General features: G+C 44.8%; 1 protein-coding gene across 2 annotated transcripts in view; it reads left to right on the forward strand.

The window, feature by feature from the left end:
• LOC137432727 (GTPase-activating protein and VPS9 domain-containing protein 1-like) overlaps positions 1-25,894 on the forward strand; it is a 127,996-nt gene that overhangs the window by 40,069 nt on the left and 62,033 nt on the right. For both annotated transcript variants that reach the window (XM_068124863.2, XM_078783546.1), the window contains exons 7-17: positions 6,742-6,828; positions 7,549-7,683; positions 17,860-18,076; positions 18,259-18,443; positions 18,641-18,767; positions 18,843-18,974; positions 19,782-19,955; positions 21,040-21,168; positions 21,287-21,421; positions 22,462-22,572; positions 22,751-22,828. In XM_068124863.2, the coding sequence (XP_067980964.2) occupies positions 6,742-6,828; positions 7,549-7,683; positions 17,860-18,076; positions 18,259-18,443; positions 18,641-18,767; positions 18,843-18,974; positions 19,782-19,955; positions 21,040-21,168; positions 21,287-21,421; positions 22,462-22,572; positions 22,751-22,828 (1,510 nt within the window). The remainder of the gene's footprint in view (positions 1-6,741; positions 6,829-7,548; positions 7,684-17,859; positions 18,077-18,258; positions 18,444-18,640; positions 18,768-18,842; positions 18,975-19,781; positions 19,956-21,039; positions 21,169-21,286; positions 21,422-22,461; positions 22,573-22,750; positions 22,829-25,894) is intronic.

Below are 25,894 nucleotides of genomic sequence, written 5' to 3' on the forward strand. Positions count from 1 at the left end.
AGGTGTGAGGCAGGAGCACCAGCCCAGAGGGGAGAGCAGTATTCCATTGAGCTGCGGATGAAAGCCTTGTATGTGATGAGGAGCTCAGGTGTGCCAAGGAAGGACTTCACACTACGGAGGATGCCCAGTCGGCGACTGGCTTTGGAGGCCAGCTTGGAAATGTGGTTTTCCCAGGAAAGATCATGGCAGATAGTGAGACCCAAAAGCTTGAGTGACAGAACTTCTTGGAGAGGATTGTTGAGAAAGTAGATGGGAGGGTTGTCCAGTCGGTCTTTTTGGAGAGCCATAGTAAGACGTAAGAGTGTGAGATTTGTCAGGATTGCAAGACATGTTCCACTTGTTTGACCAGTCTGTGATTTTGTCAAGGTCTGCAGTGAGTGAGGAGGCTGCAGACTGCCGTTCTGAGGGATGAGGTACGGAGCGGCAGAGAGTGGAGTCATCAGCAAAGAGAAATTAGTTAAATGGACTTGATTAATTTTAACATTGAATGCACATAATCATTTAGGGAAACCGTTCCAAAAAATTTGTTGTGATTTCCCCTCATTTATGTGAATTTAGGAACCCGAGTAATGATTTTAAGATACAGAAAAACTGTAGCATGTTATTAAATTAAATCTCAATTATTATTCGTCTGCGGAGGCATTATGTTTTTGGGTTGTCCATCCGTCTGTCCGTCCTTCCGTCCGTTCGTGATAGGTTTTCATTACCATGATAACTTGAGAACGGTTGAAGGGATCTTTTTTTTTTTTTTTGTATACAAGATCGAGGCTCGTGAAAGAGCGAACATTAATCACACAGAAAGACAAACCGACACCGACACATAAAACCGACACATAAAACATATAACATCGGGAGCGGTAGACAAGATGGGGAGAGAGGGGGAAGGACACAAACACAACATTTGAGAGCAGGGACCGAGAGACATGGAGACATCGAGAGATCTGAGAGAGGGCGAGGGCTTTGGGGGGGGGGGGGGGGCATGGGAAGGGTGCGGTGGGAGAGGTATAAAACATATGGACACTGCCAGGACTTCCAGGAAAGAAGTTGGAATTTCAAACAAGGTGGATCTGGGGTGAATTAGCGGGGGTAGAAAAGATCAAGGTTTTGGATGGGGGAAGATAAGAGATGGTGGTGAACAGCTGTTTTAAAGACCTGGAGGGAGGAGTGGGATTGAAGGGAGTGAGGGAGTTTGTTCCAGAGGCGGGAGAAAAGAGGAATGAAAGAGTGAAGGTGAGCAGAGAGCCGAGATTTCGGCAGTTTAACCATCAGAGGGTTGCTGGCAGATCTTGTGCGACCTGTAGGAATATTTGGGGGACAGAGCACAGAGAGAGCTGGGGGTGCAAGGCCGGAGAGGAGTCGGTAGAAGACAGAAAGACCACCTACCTGCCTGCGGTGAGTGAGTGAAAGGCCCTCAGAGATAGCTTCATCGCGGGAGATTCCAATAATTCTGAAAGCTTTGGTTTCAACAGCGTGAAGCCGAGCTAGGTGTGAGGCAGGAGCACCGGCCCATAGGGGAGAACAGTATTCCATTGAGCTGCGGATGAAAGCCTTGTATGTGGTGAGGAGCTCAGGTGTGCCGAGGAAGGACTTCGCACGACGGAGGATGCCCAGTCGGCGACTGGCTTTGGAGGCCAGCTTGGAAATGTGGTTTTCCCAAGAAAGATCATGGCAGATAGTGAGACCCAAAATCTTGAGCGACAGAACTTCTTGGAGAGGATTGTTGAGAAAGTAGATGGGAGGGTTGTCCAGTCGATCTTTTCGGAGAGACATAGTAAGAGTGTGAGATTTGTCAGGATTGAAAGACATGTTCCACTTGTTTGACCAGTCTGTGATTTTGTCCAGGTCTTCAGAGAGTGAGGAGGCAGCAGACTGCCGATCTGAGGGAAGAGGAATGGAGCGGCAGAGAGTGGAGTCATCAGCAAAGAGATAGAGAGGATTTTCGAGAGAGTCAGAGAGATCATTGATGAAGACCAGAAAAAGCACGGGGCCCAGAACACTGCCTTGGGGAACTCCAGCCTGAACAGGAAGAGGAGATGAGAGAAACCCATTCAGGGCCACACGTTGACGACGACTAGAGAGGAAGTCCGCCAGCCATGCGTGGAGATTTCCATGGATACCAAAGGAGGAGAGTTTGGTGAGCAGAGCGGGGTGCCAGACCGTGTCGAAGGCACGTGATATGTCGAGGGAGACAGCTCTAATTTCCTGTTTGGCATTGAGGACCTCCATCCATTGTTGAGACAGCAGAAGCAGCATGTCCAGAGTAGAGTGACCTGGTCTGAAACCAAATTGATGATCAGAGATCAAGCCATTGGAGAAGAGGAAAGATTTCATATCCGAAGCAATGATGGATTCCATGACTTTGCTGATAATTGGGAGAAGGCTGATTGGTCTGTAGTTGCTAGGATCTGTTTTTGCACCTTTTTTGTGCAAAGCGGTGATGTTGGCTGATTTCCAAGCAGATGGTGGCAGTTGACCTTGAGCAAAAGAGAGGGTGAAGAGAACAGAGAGAGGGTGAGATAGAGCAGCAGAGCAGGATTTTAGGACCCGTGGGCTGATGCCGTCGGGTCCAGTTGCAGAATCAGAGTCGAGGGTTGACAGAAACTTTTCCACCTTGTCAGGAGGAAAGGACACGGAGTCCAGGAGCAGCAGGGCACGACTGGGTATGGTGGGTACAGAGAGGGATGGGTTTGGGACACAAGATTTAGAGGCAAACACAGAGTTGAGGCATTCAGCTTTTTCACGTGCGGAGTCAGCTGTGTAGCCGTTTGAGGTAAGGGAGGGGATGGAGGGGGAACAAACACCAGAAACGGATTTGACCAGACGCCACCAGGATTTGGAAGAGGGAGACAGATAAGAGAGTTCGGTCTTGAGAACGGAGAGATATTGTTTCCTGGCTCTCCTGAGGGTGGACACACACTTGTTTCGGGCTTTGTGAAAGGAAATGAGATTTCCTTCCGTTGGATTTGCTTTCCAGGAGACGAAGGCAAGTTGTTTCTGGGCAACAGCCTCACCACAAGATTCCGTGTACCATGGACGGGAGGAAGGGTATGACAACTGAAGACGAGATGGGATAAATCTGTGCATGAGAGAGAGCAATTTACTTTGGAAGAATTCCCAGGATGAGTTGATGTCAGAGGTGGTAGAGATGGGAGACCAGTCCAGATGATTGATGGCTGCTTGAAGACCGTGCCAGTTGGCCTGAGTGAAATGCCAGACTCGTCGACGCTGAGCAGGCTCCCTGAGGATGGTCAGAGAGATGTCCACTTTAACAAGGACATGATCAGATGATCCGATCGGAGCAGAAGAAGAGCAGCAGACATTTTCAGGGAAGTTAGTCATAACCAAGTCCAGAAGAGAAGATGTTCCGTTGACTGAGATCCGGGTCGGGAAATTGACAGATTGTGTCAGTCCCAGTGAGTCGCAGAAGTCCTTTGCTGAGGAGCCATGGCTGGTGAGAGAGGTACCCACACCCAGCCAACTGGCATGATGACAGTTGAAATCACCACATATGAGGAAGAGAGAGTTGGGATGAGTAGATAGAAGTTGGTCCATATCATCAGACAGCGAGATGTAGATGGTGTCATCACTGTTTGGTGGACGGTACAACACACATATGAACAAGAGGTGGGAGCGAAGGGGAAGCCGTAGCCAGAGGTATTCCTGGGGGTGAGGTGGAGAGAGTGCAGTGCAGGGCGAGTGAGGAAGAGAGTTTTTGATAAAGATAGCAACCCCGCCTCCAGGACGAGGCTCAGGTCTATCATACCGGAGGAGGGAGTAGCCCGGGAGAGATACTATGGAATCAGAGACATCATAAAGGAGGAAAGTTTCTGTTAAGCAGATCACGTCTGGTTTGACAGAAGCAACCTGTATGGAGAGATCAGTTAAGTTTGAACGAAGGCCCCGGATGTTTGAGGTCCATACCGTTAATGAAGAGGAAGGGGGAGCATCAGATACAGAACAGGGGGGAGAAGGGGTAGGGTAAGATGTGGAAGAGGTGGAAGAGGTAGGGAGAGCTGTTGAAGGTGTCAGAGATTTCAGAATAGCTCGGAGAAAGGGAAGGATGGGGCGGACAAAAGGTTTGATGGTGATTGGGTGAGCCACAATGAGGTGTTATTTGAGGAGGGGGAAGAGCGAGGCAGAAGGTTGGGGGAGATGGAGGTGAGAGTTTGAAGGGGGAAGAAGCGGGGAGGACGCTTTGAGGAGGGGGAGTGAGAGGGGGGAAATTGAGAAGCAATGAGGGTGGGGAGATTTGAAGGGGAGGGGTGAGGGGGGAGTTTGGGAGGGAAGGGACAAGGGGAGGGATTTGAAAGGGATGGGATATGGGGGAGATTTGGAGGGGAGGGGTGAGGCAGGAGTCTAGGAGTGGAGGGGCGAGGGGGCATCTTGACGGGGAGGGGTGAGGGGGTAGTTTAGGAGGGAGGGGGCAAGGGGGGAGATTTGAAAGGGATGGGTGATGGGGAAGATTTGGAGGGGAGGGGTGATGGGGAAGATTTGGAGGGGAGGGGTTATGGGGAAGATTTGGAGGGGAGGGGTGAGATTGGATTTTTGAAAGTGTACAATTTATGGGAAACGAACATTTATTGCAAAATGAGTTTCTTGTGACCTTCGAGTTAAAAATACGTTTAAGGACGCTGGATGGAGGATGGAGTGCAGGAGAGTTTAGGGAATGTAGAAAAAAGGCACTATAGGAGATGGATATTTTTTTGGGATGAATTGATTTGGTGAGCAAGTCGAAAGCAGCCTTTTAAAGAAGAAGAAGAAAAAGGTGTTATAAAATATGACGGAATACATAACTTGAGGGGAAAGTGTAAACATTGAAGGTTAATGAGTGAAAACTATCTGGGGAAATGGGGGAGAAACACGTGGTCGAAGAACGAACGAACGAATAAGAATGAATAAACGAATGAGAACAGAGAAGGAATTTTTTTTTTTTTTTGAGTTGAGATTTACACAAGGAAGTAGGCTATGGGTGAAAAGACTGGGAATACAGAGAACGAAAGTTATTGGATCACAAACGACGGACCGCTGAGAGAAAAACAAAGCCTCAAGTTTGTACAGTGCACACTGTACAAGGCCTCAAGACACGACACGAATTAACACGATTTTAAATACAGGTATGAAAGATTTGCACCGAAAAATCTTCGTCGGGACACAATATACGTACAACACCATAAATAAATAATTTTTACGAAAATACAAATGGGAACAATCACTTAACTTCGATTTCAAATCGTTCGCGACGCGGCAAAGGCCTTGCTCGCGACACGGCAAACAGACGATCAATTTATGAAAGATAAACACCGAGAAACAGCCAAAGTTGCACACAATAACTTCACACACCGAAAGATAAACACAGTTTCGACAAAATACAATTGTGAACAGACTTAACTTCGAAAAACGTGGAGGCCGTGTGGAGCTTCGAAAATCCCTCCCACCGTCTCCGAGATCTCGCGAGACCCATCTTAGTCAAATTTGGTGCGGTTATGTCTAATGAGGTAAAGATGAACTGATTAGATTTTGGGGTCATGAGGTCAGAGGTCATGTTAGGTAAAAATCCTGTTACCACGATAACTTGTGAACCAGTGATGAGATTCTGACCAAAGTTGGTACAAATATGTATTATGATGCAAAGATGAACTTCTTTGATTTTGGGGTCAAGAGGTCAAAGGTCAAAATCTTTAATATGGCTATAACTTTGGAACGGCTGAAGGGATCTAATTCAAACTTGGTACAAGTATGTATATTGATGTAAAGATTAACCGATTATATTTTGGGGGCAAGAGGTCAAAGGTCAAATGTCAGGCAGCCTGTCAGGTAAAAATTATTTTACTGAACTAACTTGTGAACCAGTCATGGGATTTTCACCAAACTTGGTGAAATTATATATTATGATGCAAATATAAACTGATTTGATTTTGGGGTCAAGAAGTCAAAGATCAGAGGTCCTGTTAAGTTTCAATTATTTTGTTACTGCGATAACTTGAGAACAGCTGAAGAGATTTGAATCAAACTTGGTACACGTAAACAATGATGTAAACATGAACTGATTAAATGTTGGGGTCAAGAGGGCAAAGGTCAGAGGTCATGTTTAGTAAAAAGTATGTTGCCGCACCAATCTATCTACAAGTGATGGGATTTTGAACAAACTTGGTGTAAGTATATATGATGCAAAGATGAACTGATTGGATTATGGCATCAAGAGGTCAAAGTTCAGAGGCCATGTCAGGTAAAATGTGATAACTTGACAACAGCTGACGGGATTTAAATCAAACTTGGTACAAGTATGTATGATGATGTCAACATGAACTGATTACATTTTTGGGTCAAGAGGTTCGGTAAAAATCAACAACAACAAGTTAAGAGGTTCAAGTCATGTTCGGTAAAAATCTTGTTACCGTGATAACTTGTGAACCAGTGATTGGATTTTTTCCCAAACTTGGTATAAGTATATATTGTGATGCAAAGATGAACTGATTATATTTTGGCATCAAAGGTGAGGAGTGAGCTGATTTTGTGATTTTGGTGAGGTCAGAGGTCACATCAGGTAAAAATGTGATGCTTCAGAACAGCTGAATGGATTTTCATCAAACTTGGTACAAGTGTATATATAATGATATAATAATGTGGGCAGAGGCATATTGGTCCATTACGTGACGTCGAAGAGTGTTCTAGTTGTTTGCTTGGTTCTGTCTCCTATTGGAAAGAGACTATTCTAACATCTGCCGACTTGCTTGCTTGCAGGTGGGGCAAGTACTGCAGCAGCTTGCCATGGTGGGCATTGAGGAAGGAGATCCACGGATGCGCAATATTGTCAATCGCTTTGATAGGGTAGGTGAGCCACAGACTCATCGCTTTGACGGGGTGGGATAGCCGCAAGCGTTCAAACCTCTTCAGGGTGGGCGAGCCGCAGACGTTCAAACCTCTTCAATGGGATGGGCGAGCCACAGGCGGTTGAACCTCTTAGACGGGGTTGGCGAGCCGTAGATAGTCGAACCACTTCGGGGTGGGCGAGCCGCAGGCGTTCAAACCTCTTCAGGGTGGGCGAGCTGCAGACGTTCAAACCTCTTCAACGGGATGGGCGAGCCACAGGCGGTTGAACCTCTTAGACGGGGTTGGCGAGCCGCAGACGTTCAAACCTCTTCAACGGGATGGGCGAGCCACAGGCGGTTGAACCTCTTAGACGGGGTTGGCGAGCCGTAGATGGTCGAACCACTTTGATGGGGTTGGCGTGCAGGAGAAGGATGAACCGCTCCGATGGGGTGGGAAAGCTGCAGACGACCTGCTTCTTTTGATTTTTTAAATATATATATAACGTGCAGTCACATTATAAGATCCATTGAAATATGTGTGGCACTACCCAAATGGTACTTGGCGTACATGTAAGGTGTTTTTGCATATTTCCATACTTGCACGATTAATCATCGTACTGTTTACACGTGTCTGAAAAGTCATTGATCGTATTTTACAATTGTCATTTATATTCATTTGAACCTTTTTGATTTACATAGTTGTTCTTGTCTCATCTTTAGTCCCATGTGTTGGGTGCAGGGATGTGTGGCAGGATTTGTGGATTCTGTAATTGGTGGCAGGGTGTTGGATGGTTCCTCAATCACTTCATTTGGCACGTTGGATGGTCTTCATAGATCATCTATGCTCAGCACCCTCTCTCAGCTTCATAACTTGGTAAGGATACATACCCACATGGTTTCTGTAGGTCTTTACTTTGTGATTGCAACACACTTGAGGTTGCTTTCTATCTCAGAAATGAAATTGTACCCAAAATGATAAGCTCATCTGCAGTTGGGCCCCTTGGTGACATCATTCCAAACCCCTGTATGCTAATTGTCTGTATCAATCACGTTGAAAAGAAGGCTATGATCCTGTCCAGTACACGTAGAATGGCTGTATCGTTTTTTTTGTTTTGTTTTTTTGTATACTGAATCGAGGCTCGTGAAAGAGCTGACATTTACTTCACAAACAAATCAACCAGACAGACAAAATATATAAAAAGAGGGAGCGGAAGATAAGATGTGGAGAGAAGGGGAAGCACACAAACACTTGAGAGCACACAACATTTGAGAGCAGGGACATGTGTGGGGGGGAGGAGGCGTGGGAAGGGGGGGGGGGGGGGGTGGGAGAAGTATAAAACACAAGGACACCACGGACTTCCAGGACAGAAGTTGTTATTTCAAAAAAGTGGAATTGGGGTGAAATTAGCGGGGGTAGAAAAGATCAAGGTTTTGGATGGGGGAAGATAAGAGATGGTGGTGAACAGTATCGGTTTAGCCTGTTGGGTACTGATTGCAGATGGAAATTAATGAAGCAATGCACCCAAGTCAGGTGGTCACAAGAGAGCTGCACCATGACTACACTGATACTAGAACATTCAAAGTTGGCAGAAGATGAACTTGTCAACAAACCCATGAGTGCAGTGCAGGTTCACATTGAGGATTCTTTTCATTTGGAAACTGTGGTCTTCTGATATCACAAACCACATGCAAATTCTACTGAATAGTATTATGAATGTGGTAACTTTATCAGTCATGTTTTAATATTAAATTTTATCATAGTCCTGTTTTAATGCTTCTCCAAAGTGTTGTTGTTTTGTGGATGTATGTTATGTTTTCACCCCTGTTTGTCTGTTTGTCTGTGAGCAGAATATCTCAAAAGGTTGTAGACGGATTCAAACGAAATTTGGTGGACAGGTTAGGTGTGTGACAAGGACGAATTGATTCGATTTCTCTTTTAAATTACAAGGACTAGGAATATGCTCATGAAAGAGCTGGATACATAAGAGATCTGGACACAACACAGCAAAGGGAACAGCAGGAGAAAGGAAACGCCAATGGCAGGGTGGAGGGAGAAGGGAGAAGGAAGATGGAGACAGACAATCGTAGGATGCAGGTAACTGAGTGGTTTGGGAGAAAGCAAGGGTTGAACAAGATGGATACGTCAGCAAAGTTTTGGGAGGGTGGGTTAGTTTAACGGGTGTAGAAAAGATCATGGTTTTGAATGGGGGATGACTTGAGATGGTGGTGAATAGCTGTCTTGAAGACCTGGAGGGAAGAATGAGATTGAAGAGGATGTGGAAGTTCATTCCACAGGTGGGGGGAAAAAGAGGAACAAATGAGTGGAGGTGAGCACTGGTTCTGGATTTAGGCAGTTTCACTTGACGGCGGTTGCTGGTGGATCGTGTGCATCCTGCAGATGCATCGGTGAAGGGGTGGGGGGAGGGGAGAGAAAGCACGGAGAGGGCAGAGGGTGCAAAATCAGAAATGAGGCGAAAGAAGACAGAGACCACCGACCTGTTGGTGATGGTGAGGTGATAAGCCCATAGACTCTGCTTCATTGCGAGAGATTCCAATGATCTTTAAAGCCTTGGTTTCCACTGTGTCAAGCTGGGCAAGATGTGAGGCAGGGGAACCAGCCCAGAGGGGAGAGCAGTAATCCATCAAACTGCGGATGAAAGCTTTTTACATGCATCGGAGCTCAGGTGTGCCAAGGCAGGACATTGCAACTACAGAGGATGCCCAGTCGGCGGCTGGCTTTGGAGGCCCACTTTGAAATGTGGCTTGCCCAAGAGAGATCATGGCTGAGAGTGAGATCCAAGAGTTTGAATGACTGAACCTCGATGAGAGATTTTGCACGACATTCTTTGAAGCCTTTGTATCTAATTATTATAGAAATTGTAATGAAGCAACGTTAACTGGGATGATGTTAAGCGATGACACCCTGTATTTTGAATGTGAATCGGAACATGAATTGAAAGACAAGTCTGCCCTTTTTCTGTATTTTGGCTAATAATTTGTCCCAATCACACATGTGCAGAGAGACAACATTTGTACTCTGTCTGCCTGTCTGGCAGTGAAACTAAATTGAAAATCATTCTGAACGGTAAATCTACTGTTTTTAAGGATGTGCTAATGGACACATACAACAGGCAAGACAAACAAATGTAACACGTTAGAAACAACAACAACAACATGCATTTTAAAGGCCATTTTCCCTGCTAGAGCAGGGGTTAGCCTTGCGGTCCCCATGACAATCTTCTCCATTTTGCCCTATTTTCTGCATCTCTCCTTGTTAACCCCCTTTCCCGCATTTCTTCTTCCACCATGTTTAGCCAAGTCTTTCTCGGTCTTCCCCGTCTTCTACTTCCTTCTACATTCATTTCCATCACTCTTCTCAACCAGTCACTTTCATCCTTCCTCAACACATGACCAAACCATCTCAACCTGTTCCTCTTCACAGCATCAATCACAGGCTCTATTCCCATCATATTTCGCAATTCATCATTTGTCTTCCTCTCTCTCAACGATACTCCGCACATCCGTCGAACCATTCGCATTTCCACCCTTTCCAACCTTCGTTGCTGCTCTACGTTCATTACCCATGTCTCGCTCCCAAAAATCATAACACTTCTCACACATGCAGCATACACCTTTCCCTTCAGCTTCAACGACACTCCCCTCATCATCAGCACGCCACTCAATTCCCGAAACTTCTTCCATGCACATCTCACTCGAGCAACCGTTGCCGAGTCTGATCCACCTTCTCCATTCAGCATGTCTCCGAGGTAGCAAAATGTTTTCACACCTTCCAGCTTCACGCCGTCTCCAAGATCCAACTCAACATTTCCTGCAACTGCAGCTCCCTCTGTGCACACCTTACATTTGAATGTAGCTGCCACACTGGTTAATGACCCTCTCAGACCACTACATTTTTGATGAACCCACTCAGCGCACATTGTACACTGAATGGAGTTCACTCCGACACCCTTCCTACACACAGCACAGGGCCACTTCCCAGTTCTTTCCACCTCACCACATGCTTTACCACTTGCCATCACCTTCGTCTTTCCGATATTCACCTTCAGACCTTTTGTCTCCATACATTCCTTCCACTTGTTCATCTTTTCCTTTAGTCCATCCATACTTTCCGCAATCAACACCAGATCATCTGCATACAACAACTCCCACGGTAAACCCTCCTTTACGTTCTGAGCCAGCACCTCCATCACAGCTACAAATAGTAGTGGACTTAGTACCGACCCCTGATGCACTCCCACCTTCACCTCAAACTCACCACTGTTCCCGTCCATCGTCCTTACAGCTGTGCGCGCTCTTTTGTACATTGCCATCACTACTCTGATCAACCATTCCTCCACTCCTAACTTCCTCAATGCCCATGTCAATACTTTGCGTGGAACCCGATCGAATGCTTTCTCCAGATCAACAAACGCAAGAAACAACTTCTTCCTCTTCTCCATGTACTTCTCCTGCAACTGCCTCACAATGAAAAGCGCGTCTGTCGGTCCTCTTCCTGGCGTGAATCCAAACTGCATTTCGTCGATCTTCACTTTCTTCCTTATCCTCCTCTCCAACACCCTTTCCAATACCTTCATTCCATGCTCCAATAACTTTATCGCTCGGTACGAGCCACACTCCAGAGGGTCACCTTTCCCCTTGTATAGAGGGACGAGGGTACTCAGTTCCCAATCCACTGGAATGCGGCCTTCTTTCACCACCAGATTACAGATCTCTGTCATTCTCTTCACACCCCAACTTCCTGCTGCCTTCAACATATCTTCCACAACTCCCGTCGGCCCTCCCGCTTTTCTACCCTTCATTGCTTTTATCGCTTCCTCAACTTCCTTCTCAGTTATCTTCTCTGCCGGTCCTAAAACTGGGTTGCTCTCTATGTTGCCATCCCATTCATTCTCTGTATTCAACAGCATTTCCATATATCTTTTCCATCTTCCTTTAATTCCATCTGGGTCGACAACGATTTGTTCCACTTCATCCTTCAAGCAACTCACCCCCTTCACATCACACCTCTCTTTCGCTATCTGCTTTGCAATCCTGAATACTGCTTTCTGACCCTCTTCCGAATCCAAGCATTCTCCGAACATTTTCCTGCATGCCTCCTGCGCCTTTGCTACCTCTTTCTTTGCAGCCTTCCTGGCTGCCTTATAACTTTCATGCTCTGCTGTTTCTGCTCCCGTACCCTTCGCCCTTCTGCCACTCCTTGAACTTCTTCCTCTTCTCGTCAATCCTCTTTCCAACTTCATCATCCCACCACCATGTTTCCGAGTGCCTCGCTGGTCCTTTTGTCCATCCACATACCTCACCAACGGCTCCCAACAGACTAGCTTTCATTGACATCCAACCACTTTCAAGCTCAACCACATCATCCTCGACCCGAACTCAGCCTCTCTTTTAATGCCTCCCTTACTGTCACCTCTTTCAACCTCCACACCTTCATTCTCGGTTGGTACTTCACCTGCCGAGCTCTCATCGCACCTTTCACCCTTACGTCGCAGACAACCAAGTGGTGCTGTGAAACAGGGCCTCCTCCCCCGGGATCACCTTTGTGTCCCGGAGGTGCCCCCTATCTCGCCTACGCACCATCAGGTAGTCAACGGTTGTCGTCGACCCACCTGACGTGTATGTAACAAGCTTATTATCCTCTTTCTGGAACTGAGTATTACAAATCAACAAATCAGCTCCATCAGCAAACTCCAAAATCCTTTCACCTTCTCCATTTCTCACACCATATCCGTAACCCCCATGAACTCCGTCAAAACCATCCATACTCCTTCCCACATGTCCATTTAGGTCTCCTCCTACCACAACAACTTCCTCATCTTTCACGTTTTCCATCAGCTTCTCTATCGCACACCAGAACTTGGCCTTCTCTTCATCGTTTCGACCAACCTGCGGAGCATATCCCGAGATGACGTTCACCAAGAGCTTTCCAATCATCATTTTCACTATCATCAACCGATCACTCAATCTAGTCACACTCACCACACTGTCTACAAACTCCTCAGAAAACAGGACACCAACACCGTTCACGCCCTCCAGGCACCCTTGCCACACAAACGTATTTCTGTCCCTGCCTACCCTTCACCATTCTCACACCACTTCCCTTCCATCTCGTCTCTTGCACACAACATATGTCCACTCTTCTTCTGACCAATACTTCCACCACTTCTCCTGATCTCCCTGTCATTGTCCCTCCATTCTATGTCCCAAACCTCAGAAACCGATCTCCACTTTGGGCTGTACCCTGCCCACATGTAGTTGTAATTGTCATGGTTCTCTTTTTGAGGCAATGTTTTTATGGCCGGATGCCCTTCCTGACGCCAACCCTCTTAGTCGCCTCTTACGACACGCAGGGATACGGCGTACCTATTCTTATCCAGGGTACACACTGGGTAACACGTTCGAAAGGGTGGTTTAATCGTCGCTGGAGAAAATGGTGGTTAAAACCCAGAATTAATTTATTAATACGCCATTACACCTCTTTAAATCTTCATTTAACTTTAATATATACATTACATGAAGGCTGTAGAACGCAAATTGCCTTCATCATATTTACAAAAACCATCATATATCAATATAGGGATGGGGACCGCAGGGCTAACCCCCACTCTTGCAGGGAAAATGGCCTTTAAAATGCCTGTTGTTGTTGTTGTTGTTGTAGTATCATATATCAATATACAATAGCATGACAGGTCGTGGTACAGTCGTGGCCAAAAATATTGGCACCCTTGCACTTTTTTCAAATAACTTGCAATCCTCTCTAAAAATAAGTTGAAATTGACAAGTCTTTGGTCTACACAATTCTTTATTTCACTGTTAATTTTACAGAACGTTTTTAAAATTTTTTTATTCAGAACTTAATATAACCTTCTAAATCAGAAAATAGAAAGAAATGGCATTGACAAAATTATTGACACCCTTGACTTAATATTTGGTAGCACAGCCTTTGGACAAAATAACTGCAGTCAAGTGCTTCCTATAGCCATGAATGAGCTTCCTACATCTTTCTACTGGCAGTTTGGCCCAATCTTCTTGTGCAAACTGCTCCAGTTCTCCCAGATTTGAAGGGTGCCTTCTCCCAACTGCTGTTTTCAAATCTCCCCACATGTGTTCAATGGAATTTCGATCTTGACTCATTGCTGGCCACTTCAGAACAGTCCAGCATTTTGTCTTGAACCATTCCTAGGTGCTTTTTGAAATGTCTTTGGGGTGATTGTCCTGCTGCAAGACCTATAACCTTTGACGGAGACCCAGCTTTCTGACACTGGGTTCAACATTGCACTCCAAAATGCCTTGGTAATCTCCTGATTTCATGATGTCATGCACACATTCAAGGCACCCAGTACCAGAGGCAGCACAGCAACCCAAAAACATCACTGAACCTCCTCCATGTTTGACTGTAGGGAAGGTGTTCTTTTCTTTGAAGGCTTCATTTTGTTTTCTGTAAACATAGAGATGATGTGCTTCACCAAAAAGCTCTAATTTGTTTTCATCTGTCCACAGAAGGATTTTGGCTTGTTCAGGTGTGTTTTGGCAAACTCCAGTCGGGCTTTCTTATGTCTCTGTCTCAGCAGTGGGGTCCTCCTGGGTCTCCTACCATGGACCCCCCTTTGATTGAGTTGGTGACGGATGGTCTGAGTTGAAACTGCGGTACCTTGTGTCTGAAGGTCAGCTTGAATCTGTTTGGCAGTTGATCGAGGTGGTACTCTCTCCACCATTCACACAATCCTTCACTGCAATCTTTGATCAAGTTTTCTCTTGTGGCCACCTCCAGTGAGGTTGTCAACAGTGCCATGGGCCTTAAACTTCCTGATACCATTGTGTACGGTGGACACAGGAACATCAAGGTCTCTGGAGATGGACTTGTAGCCTTGAGATTGTCCATGCTTGGCTACAATCTTGTGTCTGACCACCTCAGACAATTCTCTGGTTTTCTTTCTATTCTCCATGCTCATTGCAGTACACGCAGTGACACAAAACAGAAGAATGACTCCTTTTTCCTTTCAAACTGGTTGAATGAGTGAGTTTTATATTGCAGGCACCTGCAACTCGACACAGGTTAGTTAAAATCCAACATAAAGGAGAATCACCTGCTTGAAATCTATTTCTTTCTAACAACTTCTAAAAGGTGCCAATAATATTGTCTTGGCCATTTTAGGATTTCTGTGTGGAACAAGCTAAGATTTAGTAATTGTTCCAGCTTTTTTTATTTTGTTCCACTACAAACCAAAGAAATACATATGTGGATACCAATTCTTTTTTTTAACTTTCAACAATTTTCTGGAGGAAATGGTGCATTATTTGAAAAAAGTGCAAGGGCGCCAATATTTTTGGCCACAGGTGTATGTGGGAGTGTGCATATTGAGTGAATAAGAGGCCGCAAATATGACGATGGCCGATGCCGATTGACGCTGCGTTCTTTGGTTGATCAATCAAGCCTCCATATCCTGAATTGTGATTCAACGTCGCCTTATTGCAGGACAGCTTCAGGAGCGCTAAACTTCTGGATTTTTCAACGATCTTTAAAATCGTTATTTCATTAAAATGCAAGTCCAGGAGATCTTAGGGTCTTGAGTTTGAGCCCCTGTCTTGCTGTTAAATAATACCAGGTAGGTTGATTCAACCTGTCATCCTTAAGAGCTCGGCAAAATGAGTACCAGCTTCCTGGAAACCCGACACTGCATCAGTGGCACAGCTGCACTCCCAGCCTCGGGCTGCGTATGAAATAATAATAATTATAATGCTTTATTTTTATTTCTAATTATATTTTAAATAACTCTTTTATTCATGAAAAGAAACAGCACAAAAGCAATGCACAAATATGTTAATTAAGGGTAAAGTTTGGACAAATTTTAAAGCTGAAATCCCTAACCCTATTTTCCCCATAACCCCATAAGTTTCCAGATTTGTGGTTCATGGGGATTTTCCAGAATATAACCCCCATGAACGGCAAGGCCTTCCTGTATACACTTGTACACCGGGTGTGATTATCGTGTTCTATGACTCTATGCTCTATGGTCTATGGTCTATGTTCTATGCTCTCGTTCATTTGATTGTTTTACATGGGACCCGACTCAGGGCGCACTTTTTTTTCTTCTTTTTTTTGGATGCAAGATCGAGGCTCGTGTAAGAGCTAACATCAATCACACAAAAAAACAAACGGACACACAAAACGTACAATAAAGGGAGTGGGAGACAAGATGGGGAGAGAGAGGGAAGAACACAAGTATAACAGCAGAGAACAGGGACATCGGCAGATCTGTGGTAGGGAGAGGGCTTGGGAGGAGGGGATGGTGGGAGAGGTATAAAACACATGGACATTGCTCGGACTTCCAGGAAAGAAGTCGGTATTTCAAAATTGTGGATCTGGGGTGAAATTAATTGGTGTAGAAAAGATCAAGGCTTCGCATGGGGGAAGATAAGAGGTGGTTGTGAACAGCTGTTTTAAAGACCTGGAGGGAGGAGAGGGATTGAAGAGAGTGAGGGAGTTTGGTCCAGGGGTGGGAGAAAAGAGGAATGAAAGAGTGAAGGTGAGCAGAGAGTCTTGATTTTGGCAATTTCACCAGAAGAGGGTTGCTGGCAGATCTTGTGCGACCTGTAGGAGTACTTGGGGGACAGAGCACAGATAGAGCTGGGGGAGCAAGGCCGGATTGGAGTCGGTAGAAGATAGAAAGACCACCTACCTGCCTGCGGTGAGTGAGTGAAAGGCCCTCACAATCGTCTTCATCGCGGGAGATTACAACACTACACAATACCGACACTGAAATCTATGCTCCAGAACCCCCAATCCCATTTTCAAAAGTGGAGATTTCATTCTTTCTTCTATCCAACATCATATTGATTGTACATGATCCTTTCTTGAAAGACTGCTATTACTGATATTTAATGTCTTGACAAACGAACACTTTTGTTTCTGCAACTTATGTTGTCTTTCTATTTCACCATTCAATATAAGCGACTGTCAGCAACTCCCACGGTGACAAAAAACGTTGCGTTATTTTTATGCCGCCGCCGAAAAAGTTGCCCTAGGGATTATGTTTTCGGGTTGTCTGTCCTTCCGTACGTCCGTCCGTCCCAACGGGCTAAACCTCGTTTTTCTCAGCAACCATATGTCCGATTGAGACGAAACTTTCAGGGTAGGAAACCCATGCAGAATGTTTTTCTGATAATTGTGACGTCATATGTCACGTGGTATGGCAGCCATCTTGTATTATAAGGAAGAAAAAAAATATTTGGAAATTTGGATTTGGAAATTTGAAAGCTGAATGGAAAAATTTGAAACTTGGCACATTGTCAAGTACTCCCAATGCAATGGGGACACAAAAGCATGATAATGATGACATCATCGGTGAAGTGGTATACCAGCCAAAAATGTTCTAATCAAATTCCTTATCCTAAAAATCTTAAATTGCATGCACATGATATATGACGCATTTGTATTGAAATATTAAATTTATGTCATAGGTCACATGGTTTGGCAGCCATTTTGGATTGAAGGAAAATATTAAATAATTATATCTCTGAAACCGCTAACTCTATCGATGCGAAATTTTACAAATATCATCTAACAGCACTGTTGCATGGAGTTTGAAAATGATAATGTCACAGGTCACGTGGTTTGGCAGCCATCTTGGATAGAAAAACGAACCTTATCCGATCAACACAAAACTTCACAAACGTGATCCACTACCCATACATATGCAGAGTGATGGCATCTACCATTTGTGGGCAAATTGGCATATTGGCCTCCTATATGGAGGCATATTGGCGACGCAGTCGCATTGTTCTAGTTTTACCTGTTGTTTGTCATGGAAGTGTAAATATGTGTAAAGGAGCCCACTGCTCGTTTTCTTGGTATTGAATTGTAGAATAGGTTGTTCTTTCGACAAAGCAGTGTTTTCCTAGCATATTGTGCTGTGGCATAACTTGCTATTGTTTGGAGGTGTTATTCCTGTGATCAGGTTGTGCAGAATACATACATGGAGACCGATACATTTGTTAATTTCTCCATTACGGGGATTCTTGGGTTCAGGTGAACTTCCTGCGCACGGTTCATGCTAGAGGTTCTCTTCGAGAAGGTTGCCTCAAAGAAGAGGATGTTCTTACCCTGGAGAGCTTGCTCACAAGTTTCCCTTCATTACCGGAACCTAGCCCAACTGCGGCTAGGTCCCCTGATGCGTCATGCCTTTCTTCACAGCCCTCTTCAGCGACAACAACACTGTCCAGTCGCAAGAATCTCCTCCAGATTGGTAAGGCCGGCTTGCTTGGCTTTGCTTAGGTTTTTTATCAAGTAGCATTATTTTATAAGATGTGGTGAAAGTACATAGTCATTTGTATGCATTTTGAGGATAAAGACCTGGCTCAGACCTGTGGTTTTAAGTTTGGCAAGATGTTCATCTGAAACTCTCTGCATTGTTTCTTTATTCTCCAGCTCAATCGGCGAGTCGCGGACGCAGCAGGCTGTCCCCTGTTCTCTCTTCCACCTGGGATTCTGGCTCTGATGCTGATCTTCCCGATTCTGAAGCGCCCAGCGAGATGCTTCCGGATGAAGTCCTTGTCATTAGCCTAACGGGTGGCGGTATGGCCAGCTTGCCTGGTCTACTCTCTGAGACGGAGGTTTGTAGTTCTGATGGCTATCATTAAGAGATGTATAAAGCATGAAAATGTTATTTCTCTTCCTGTTGTTTGTCAATGTCATCTCGGTATCAATACACACGATCAATTTGAGAAATATAATTGGTTCAGGTTAATGTAATCTGCTGTAATGAGCATACAGGTAGTGCGTTCCATGTAATTGTGTGCGTGTGTGTTAGGTGTTGGCGATGGAGGGGGAAAGTGCAGGCAGAACCGACACTGGGGACGTAGGGAAGTCTGAGAGCAAACCTGACAAGACGCTGCGTTTCTCTCTCTGCAGCGATAACCTCGAGGCTGTATCGGAGGGTGAGGACTCGTGCACATACATGTCTTGCTTGTTTTGGATTGTGCTGATTGTAATACGTCTTTGTGCTTCCACAGGACCTTCAAATCGCTCAAACTCAGTTTCTTCTTTGGACTTGGAGGCTGAATCTGCCTCGGAAATGACCAGTGCTGGTGCAGCTGGAGGGAGTGATGGAGCGGCCGTTTTGCACCTCTTGGAGCATGAGCAGGGTGAGTTGGCCATTTTGTTTTGGTTCAAAGAGGTGTTCCTGTATTGTGCGATCGACATTACATACCATTCTTTTCTTGTTCTTTTCTTTTTACTTGTGAAAATCAAAGATTTTTCAACTATATTGGTTTGTCTTGTGCGTTATTCTTTCTGTCTGTCTGTCTGTCTGTCTGTATGTCATTCGCCTACAGGTCACAATTTTCAACCGATCTTCACCAAATGGTAGAGTTGGTCATAAGCAAAAGCCTATTGTTTTTGGGGTCAAAAGGTCAACATAGGTCAAAACGTCTACATAGGACAAGTTTCTAAAATCCTCAATTTTCATCCGATTGACTTGAAATTTGAAGAGGATTTGCATATCTTGTCACTCAATTCAATCACCAACCATTTTTAAGGTCAACATAGGCCAAAAGGTCAACATAGGCCAAGTTTATAAAATCCTCAATTTTCATCCAATTATTTTTGGGGTTTTTTGGACAAATTATTATTTTGTTCCATATGATACTCTCACATTCTTCGAGAGCCATTTAAGCTAGTTTGCCACTGACTATTTATATTGTTGCGTATGGATACCAATACACTCGTAGCTAAGATTTGTCTTCCTGTAGGCAGGGTAATATGAGTGTTCATAAGGAAAGCAAAGTTTATTACTATGTAGGTGATCTTCTCAAAACTTCTCTCCTGCTAATGGACATCCTGGCACACCAAGTTTCACAAGAGATTCAAAACAAAAAGGTTGCTCATCTGGCAATTTGTTTTGCACTTTGGCTGATGTTTTGACCTCAAATTGTGTCTGTCATTTTGGACAGCGACAACTCAAGACAACCTGGATGACAAACTTCGGAAGTTCGAGATAAGAGACATGATGGGTCTATCTGAGGACCAGGACATCCTGGAGACAGTGAGTGAGACGTGGAGCACAGACGTGGTTGGTAGCGACTTTGACCCAAACCTTGATGAGGATCGACTGCAGGAGATTGCCGGTAAGTTTAAGTAATGGTTGATTGATCGATTTTTCTTATCACTTGCCAAGTTCACCAGCTTGCATATAGCTATATTATTAGTCCCCTACCGGTGTACACCGGAGGGGACTATAGGTTTGCACTCCGTCCCTCAGTCAGTCAGTCAGTCAGTCAGTCAGTCCGTCTGTCCGTCTGTCACGCAAAGAACAGTTTTCCGGACTTTTTTTTCTAAACTCTTAATGCTAATGATTTCAAACTTGGTACATGGTTTCTTTATGATAAGTTACAGATCAAGTTCGAACTTCATGACGTTTCGATCATTTTTGACAAAGTTATGGCACTTTGAACTTTGGTAATTTCCCCAACAGTTTTCCGGACGACAGACTGCCGGTAGGGGACATGTATTGCAGCGCAATACTCAGAATGCTTGTTAAACCAACAATTTAAACCTTCAACATCTTGAAGCAAGCCCTACAATCCAGAGGAGCAAGCAACTTTGTTAGTGAAGATATTTTGGCCAATCGTGCCCAACTTGCATCCCTCTGTACAATGATACCACATAAAACTAAAACTGACCATAAACATCACACAATATGCATATCTGGTCTTGCCTTGTCATCATCACCATCTTTTTCCTTCTATTTCTTTGTGTTTTATCTACTTATCCAATGACTTTAAAAAAAATGATTCACTCTCCCGACTTGTGCTCCCCTTCCCATTAAACTGCTCCACATACCAAGTACTCGGAATACAAACTCTTTCTCTTCTCAGTTACGGGTCTTTTTATTTAAATGACACTTCAAGCTGTACCCTCTAGTCCTTATCCACTTAAATCTTCCTCAAAAAATGCACTTGCATCTACTCTGCCAATTTTATTGAATGTCTTGAATACTATCATATTCCCATGTAACCTTGTCCTTTCTTATTTAAACACCCCTGTCTTTAGTATCTTTCTTCATAACTAAAATCTGATGTCTTCGTCACTCTATGTGGTACCTTCATATTATTTTCACAAATAGTTGTCATATTCGTTCTATAAATAATGGTCAAAAGTAAAATCAGTGAAAAATATACATTTTTCTTTGATTTGTACACCTATATATAGGTACTTCGGCTGAAAGCCTCCTTACAGGCTTGCTAACCCTACCTGACACCTTGGAGGCAAGTGGAGCCACAGCCATGTCTGAGACTACGAGCGAGGCATGGAGCGTGGAGGTCCTGGCCAGTGACTCTGGTGTGTATGCTCGTCGAACCTGCAGTTGCACTCGTGGTGAATTGAAAATGAGAGATGCTCAGTCGCTGAACCTTTGTACCGAGTTCCGCTCGACAAGAGTGCATGTTCTCCTGTGCAGAAGCAACGGAGCTAAAGCAGGAGGAGCGACTGCAGGAACTTGAGAGCTGCTCGGGTCTGGGCTCAGTGTCAGATGACACGGACATGCGTGAGGTCGGCTCGAGACCTAGCACTCCAGGCCTCAGCGTTGTCTCCGGTTTGATCAAACTCTGCATATTGCTCACATGTCGTGACACTTTTTTTGCAACAACTGCTCAAATCTTGTGCAGACCATAACTGGAGTTTTTGAAGCATGTAACATTCTCTCTCTTCTACTTATCTCTTTTCTCTTGCGCACGCTTTCTCATGTGACCTTTAAATGAGATCAAACGTAACAGTGGGTTGACATGTAACGTGGACGGAGGCACATCCATTGATGCATTCTTGTCAAATTATATTTTCTAGTTTTTCAGTCTTCGCATTTCTGATTTATTTTTGTTGCACCTTGCACAGAATCGACCACAGATCATATGCTCTAATTTTATTTTCTTGCCCTCTCAATTTGGTTTTTTTAATGTCTCAATGGCACTGTCCAGGGTAATCTTGATTCTGTCATCCCAGATACCTCATGTTTTTGTTTACCAGGTTCATGTAATGGGTGCTTTGGACATTCCATAAGAAGTATTACCTCCACCACCAAAGGTGGACGGAGGTTATGTTTTCACCCCCAGCTGTTTGATTATCTGTTTGTCTGTGAACAGGATATCTCAATAAGTTATGGATGGATTTGGACGAAACTTGGTGGACAGGTTGATTGTGTGACAAGGACGAAACGATTCAATTTTGGTGAAGATCCGAATCTGGATCGGAATATGAGAAATTTTTAATTTTTCAAATTATTCTTCACCATTGGGTATATAAAGGGCCAAAAATAATGTATTCAAGATATCTCCAAAAAGGTTATAGATGAGATGTAACAAAACTAGGTGGTTGAGTTGGTTGGGCCACAAGAAGAAGCCGATCACAGTAAACAGAGCTCGTCAGACTGGACAGATTCATGCTCGACATATGCCGAGCTCTTCCTGAAAATTCCATTTTGCAGTACCAAAACGTGTGCTTTTTACCTGGATAAAGTTGGTCGTGGTTGTTATTACAGTACTGCAATTTACTCATCCACTTGAGCATTATGGTTTGTAATATTGGTTATGGTATTGCCTTTCAACCTATCAGTAATTGGTTCCGTGTTCCTCACTGCAGGCATTAGCGAGGATAACCCCAACAAACCTGAGGACATGAGGTCTGAGTGTGGATCTGACTTTGGAGGAAAGGACTGCATGACTAGCCCAGAAACAGATGAGGTGGCACGAGGTGAGTCACACATTTACCGTGCCATGCATCTGTAGTACAGGAATTGGCTATGCTGAGCCTCCCTGTGAAAAATTATTTGTACATCCTTACACAGTTGTTTTTTGTATTTCAATGTCCTAATTTGACATAAATTGATGTGATTGCAGCCTTAATACAACTACCACTTTTCAATTCCTAGGGTTACAACAGGTCCCATCCCCAGCAGAAACACTCGATGGCTTGCTTTCCATTTTTGACCCACTCAGTATCACTGATGGTAAGATGCATACTATCACAGATGTAAAACGTGATGTTGAGGTAAGGAACTGTTATCGTCGGATACTATAGGGTTATCAAATATGGGAATTATCAAATTTCTTGAACTTGAGGTTGAACCGATAATGTAATGGCCGGCTTGTCTTTGTTGAATTTGAGGCCAAATTTGATGAATTTGAGGTTGAACCGATAATGTAATGGGGGTAGGGGTACTTCGTGCTGTGGCTAAGGGCAGTTTTCGTTGGGAATACAAGGACTCGAGATGCAGGAGGAGGCCATTCGACCCATATTGCATGCGCACATTCATCCTATCCATTCGTTTATTAACCCCTATGGGGGTGGGTGTGAGTGGATGGGAGCATAGCAGTGGAGCAGGTACAATGACGTCATTATGGAGATGTACACACACACACACACACACACACCATGTGCTTTCAGGATGACGTGCCATGGATGTTTGTGCCTCTGACGGACGGTTTGAGGCCTTGAATGCTGAGAATGAGAGCTCTGAAAGCGACCTGGCTGGAGTGGGGGCTAGATCAGGCGTGGAGGTGTGGATCCCCGAGGGTCGCACAAGGCTTTGCAGCCTATGGACCCACATGGATGGCTGCATCTCTGACACACTGCTTGGATACACTGCCTGCGGAAAACCCATGGATGGTTGCTTCTCAGACACACTACTTGGAGCCCTGGATGATTTTCATGCTGAGAGGCTGGTGATGGACTTTGATGTTCTTGTGGGTGGTCAGAGAGGGGGAGAGAAGGCCAAAGCGATGTAGCACTCATTGCTCCTTGATCGGGATGGTGGGCGGCCTGGCCTGCATGGCAATTTCCAAAGGGAAGGATTGGTGCCAAAGCACCAGGGGTGTTGGGGGGAGGGGGTGCGGGATGCCAAGAAAATATGAAAACGAATCTTGTGTTGTTCGTGCCAGAAGACAAGCAGCAGAAGCAGTTGGAGACAGAAGACAAGCGGCAGAATACCTGAAGAAGATGGGAGCTGAGGGTTCGTCGAGGGGTGGGGCAGATGAATGGAGGGGATGTGATGGCGGTGGAGCATGGAGTTGCAATTGGAACGTGGTGCTTGGAACATGGTGCTGCGGATACAGCGGTGGAAGACGAGGTGTGGCAGTAGGAGGGGATACGGACCCATCCAAGGAGGTTGAGTGGAATCGACCCACTGACATGGACTGGGCAACAGCTACACAGACGGAAGGGATGAAAAATGGGAACCGTGAATGATGCAGGAAGAGGAGGGGAAAAGCAAGAACGGAGGAGAGGAGGAAGATGAATATGATGAAGAGCAACATGGATTGAAAGACAAGCTGGCCAACAACGTAGAAGAAATGACAACGTAGAAGACATAAGACTGACACCACTCGGTGAAAGACCACAACTCTATTGAATAGAAAACAACAAACGGGTGAAAATGCTAGTTAGGAGAACCAACAGATCAATTGGTAAAATTATACAAATATCCCCCTTCAAGGAAATCGATACCGTGTGCTTTGCAGTGGCACTGCCTATTCAAGAAAAAGTAACAGGAAAATGATGCCACAAGAAGAATAGACCAGACACATGAACAGAAAACAAAGACTAGAGAGAGAAAGACAGTTAATCTGAAAAAGGAAACAGGATAAATACAACAATTCATAAGAGGAAACCAGAACCCAAAGCTGAATAAAAGAATCCAAAAAATAAAAAACAAATATAAAATCGAGGAACAAGACCGAGACTCCTAGAGATAATGGGTGTCAAAAACAAACACAAAAATAGAAATGATAGTAAAATAGAAACACCAAGATTGCCATGCTTCTGCCCACCAACAACCTGGGATTGGTCCCCCATGAGTCGTATGAGTTATAGTGCCAGAGTTATCGGTGGGTGACCTGTCATCCCAACAGTGATTAATGGGGCCACCTGTCATGCGGTCCTTTATTCAGTGCCCACCAGCTAGTTCAAGGAGGTATTGGAGAAGTGTAAGTTGTGTGGAAGGCAGGGAGCAGATGATTGCTGCACTGTAGTCAGGGAGCAGGTAATTGTGGAGCATGTTGTATGCTCTGATATCTGCCCACATAGACACAGCCAGCTGACGAAGATGGAGCACCGCCATCTTGGAATGACTTCTTGGCAGGGGTCTTAAGCTGCCATTTTGTTTCGGCCTACTCAACAATGCCTCGATTTGGAAAAGGCCGCATTGGTTTCTGTACGATAAAGCGCTAAATTTATTTTTTCACTTTCCTCACTCATCATTGAATGCCTGATCTTCATACTGACAATCGCCATAAACATCGCTTTTTTTTTTTGCTTTTTTTTTTGTATGCAAGATCGAGGCTCGTGTAAGAGCTAACATTAATGACAAAACAAACGGACACATAAGACGAAATAAAGGGAGCAGGAGACAAGATGGGGAGAGAGGGGAAGCACACAAGTACAACATTTAAGAGCAGGGACATTGGGAGATCTGTGGGAGGGAGAGGGCTTGGGGGGAAGCAGCGTGGGAAGGAGCGTGGGGTTGGGAGAGGTGAAAAACATATGGACACAGCATGGACTTCCAGGAAATAAGTCAGTATTTCAGAAAAGTGGATCTGAGGTGAATTAACAGGGGTAGAAAAGAACAGGGTTTTGGATTTTTTTTTTTTTTTTTTTTTTTTTTTTTTTGTATACAAGGTCGAGGCTCGTGAAAGAGCGAACATTAATCACACAGAAAGACAAACCGACACATAAAACATATAACATAGGGAGCGGTAGACAAGATGGGGAGAGAGGGGGAAGGACACAAACACAACATTTGAGAGCAGTGACCGAGAGACATGGAGACATCGAGAGATCTGAGAGAGGGCGAGGGCTTGGGGGGGGGGGGGGGGCGTGGGAAGGGGGCGGTGGGAGAGGTATAAAACATATGGACACTGCCAGGACTTCCAGGAAAGAAGTTGGAATTTCAAACAAGGTGGATCTGGGGTGAATTAGCGGGGGTAGAAAAGATCAAGGTTTTGGATGGGGGAAGATAAGAGATGGTGGTGAACAGCTGTTTTAAAGACCTGGAGGGAGGAGTGGGATTGAAGGGAGT

This window comes from Myxine glutinosa, chromosome 8 (genome assembly GCF_964187855.1).
Source record: "Myxine glutinosa chromosome 8, kmMyxGlut1.1, whole genome shotgun sequence".
Taxonomy (NCBI): domain Eukaryota; kingdom Metazoa; phylum Chordata; class Myxini; order Myxiniformes; family Myxinidae; genus Myxine; species Myxine glutinosa.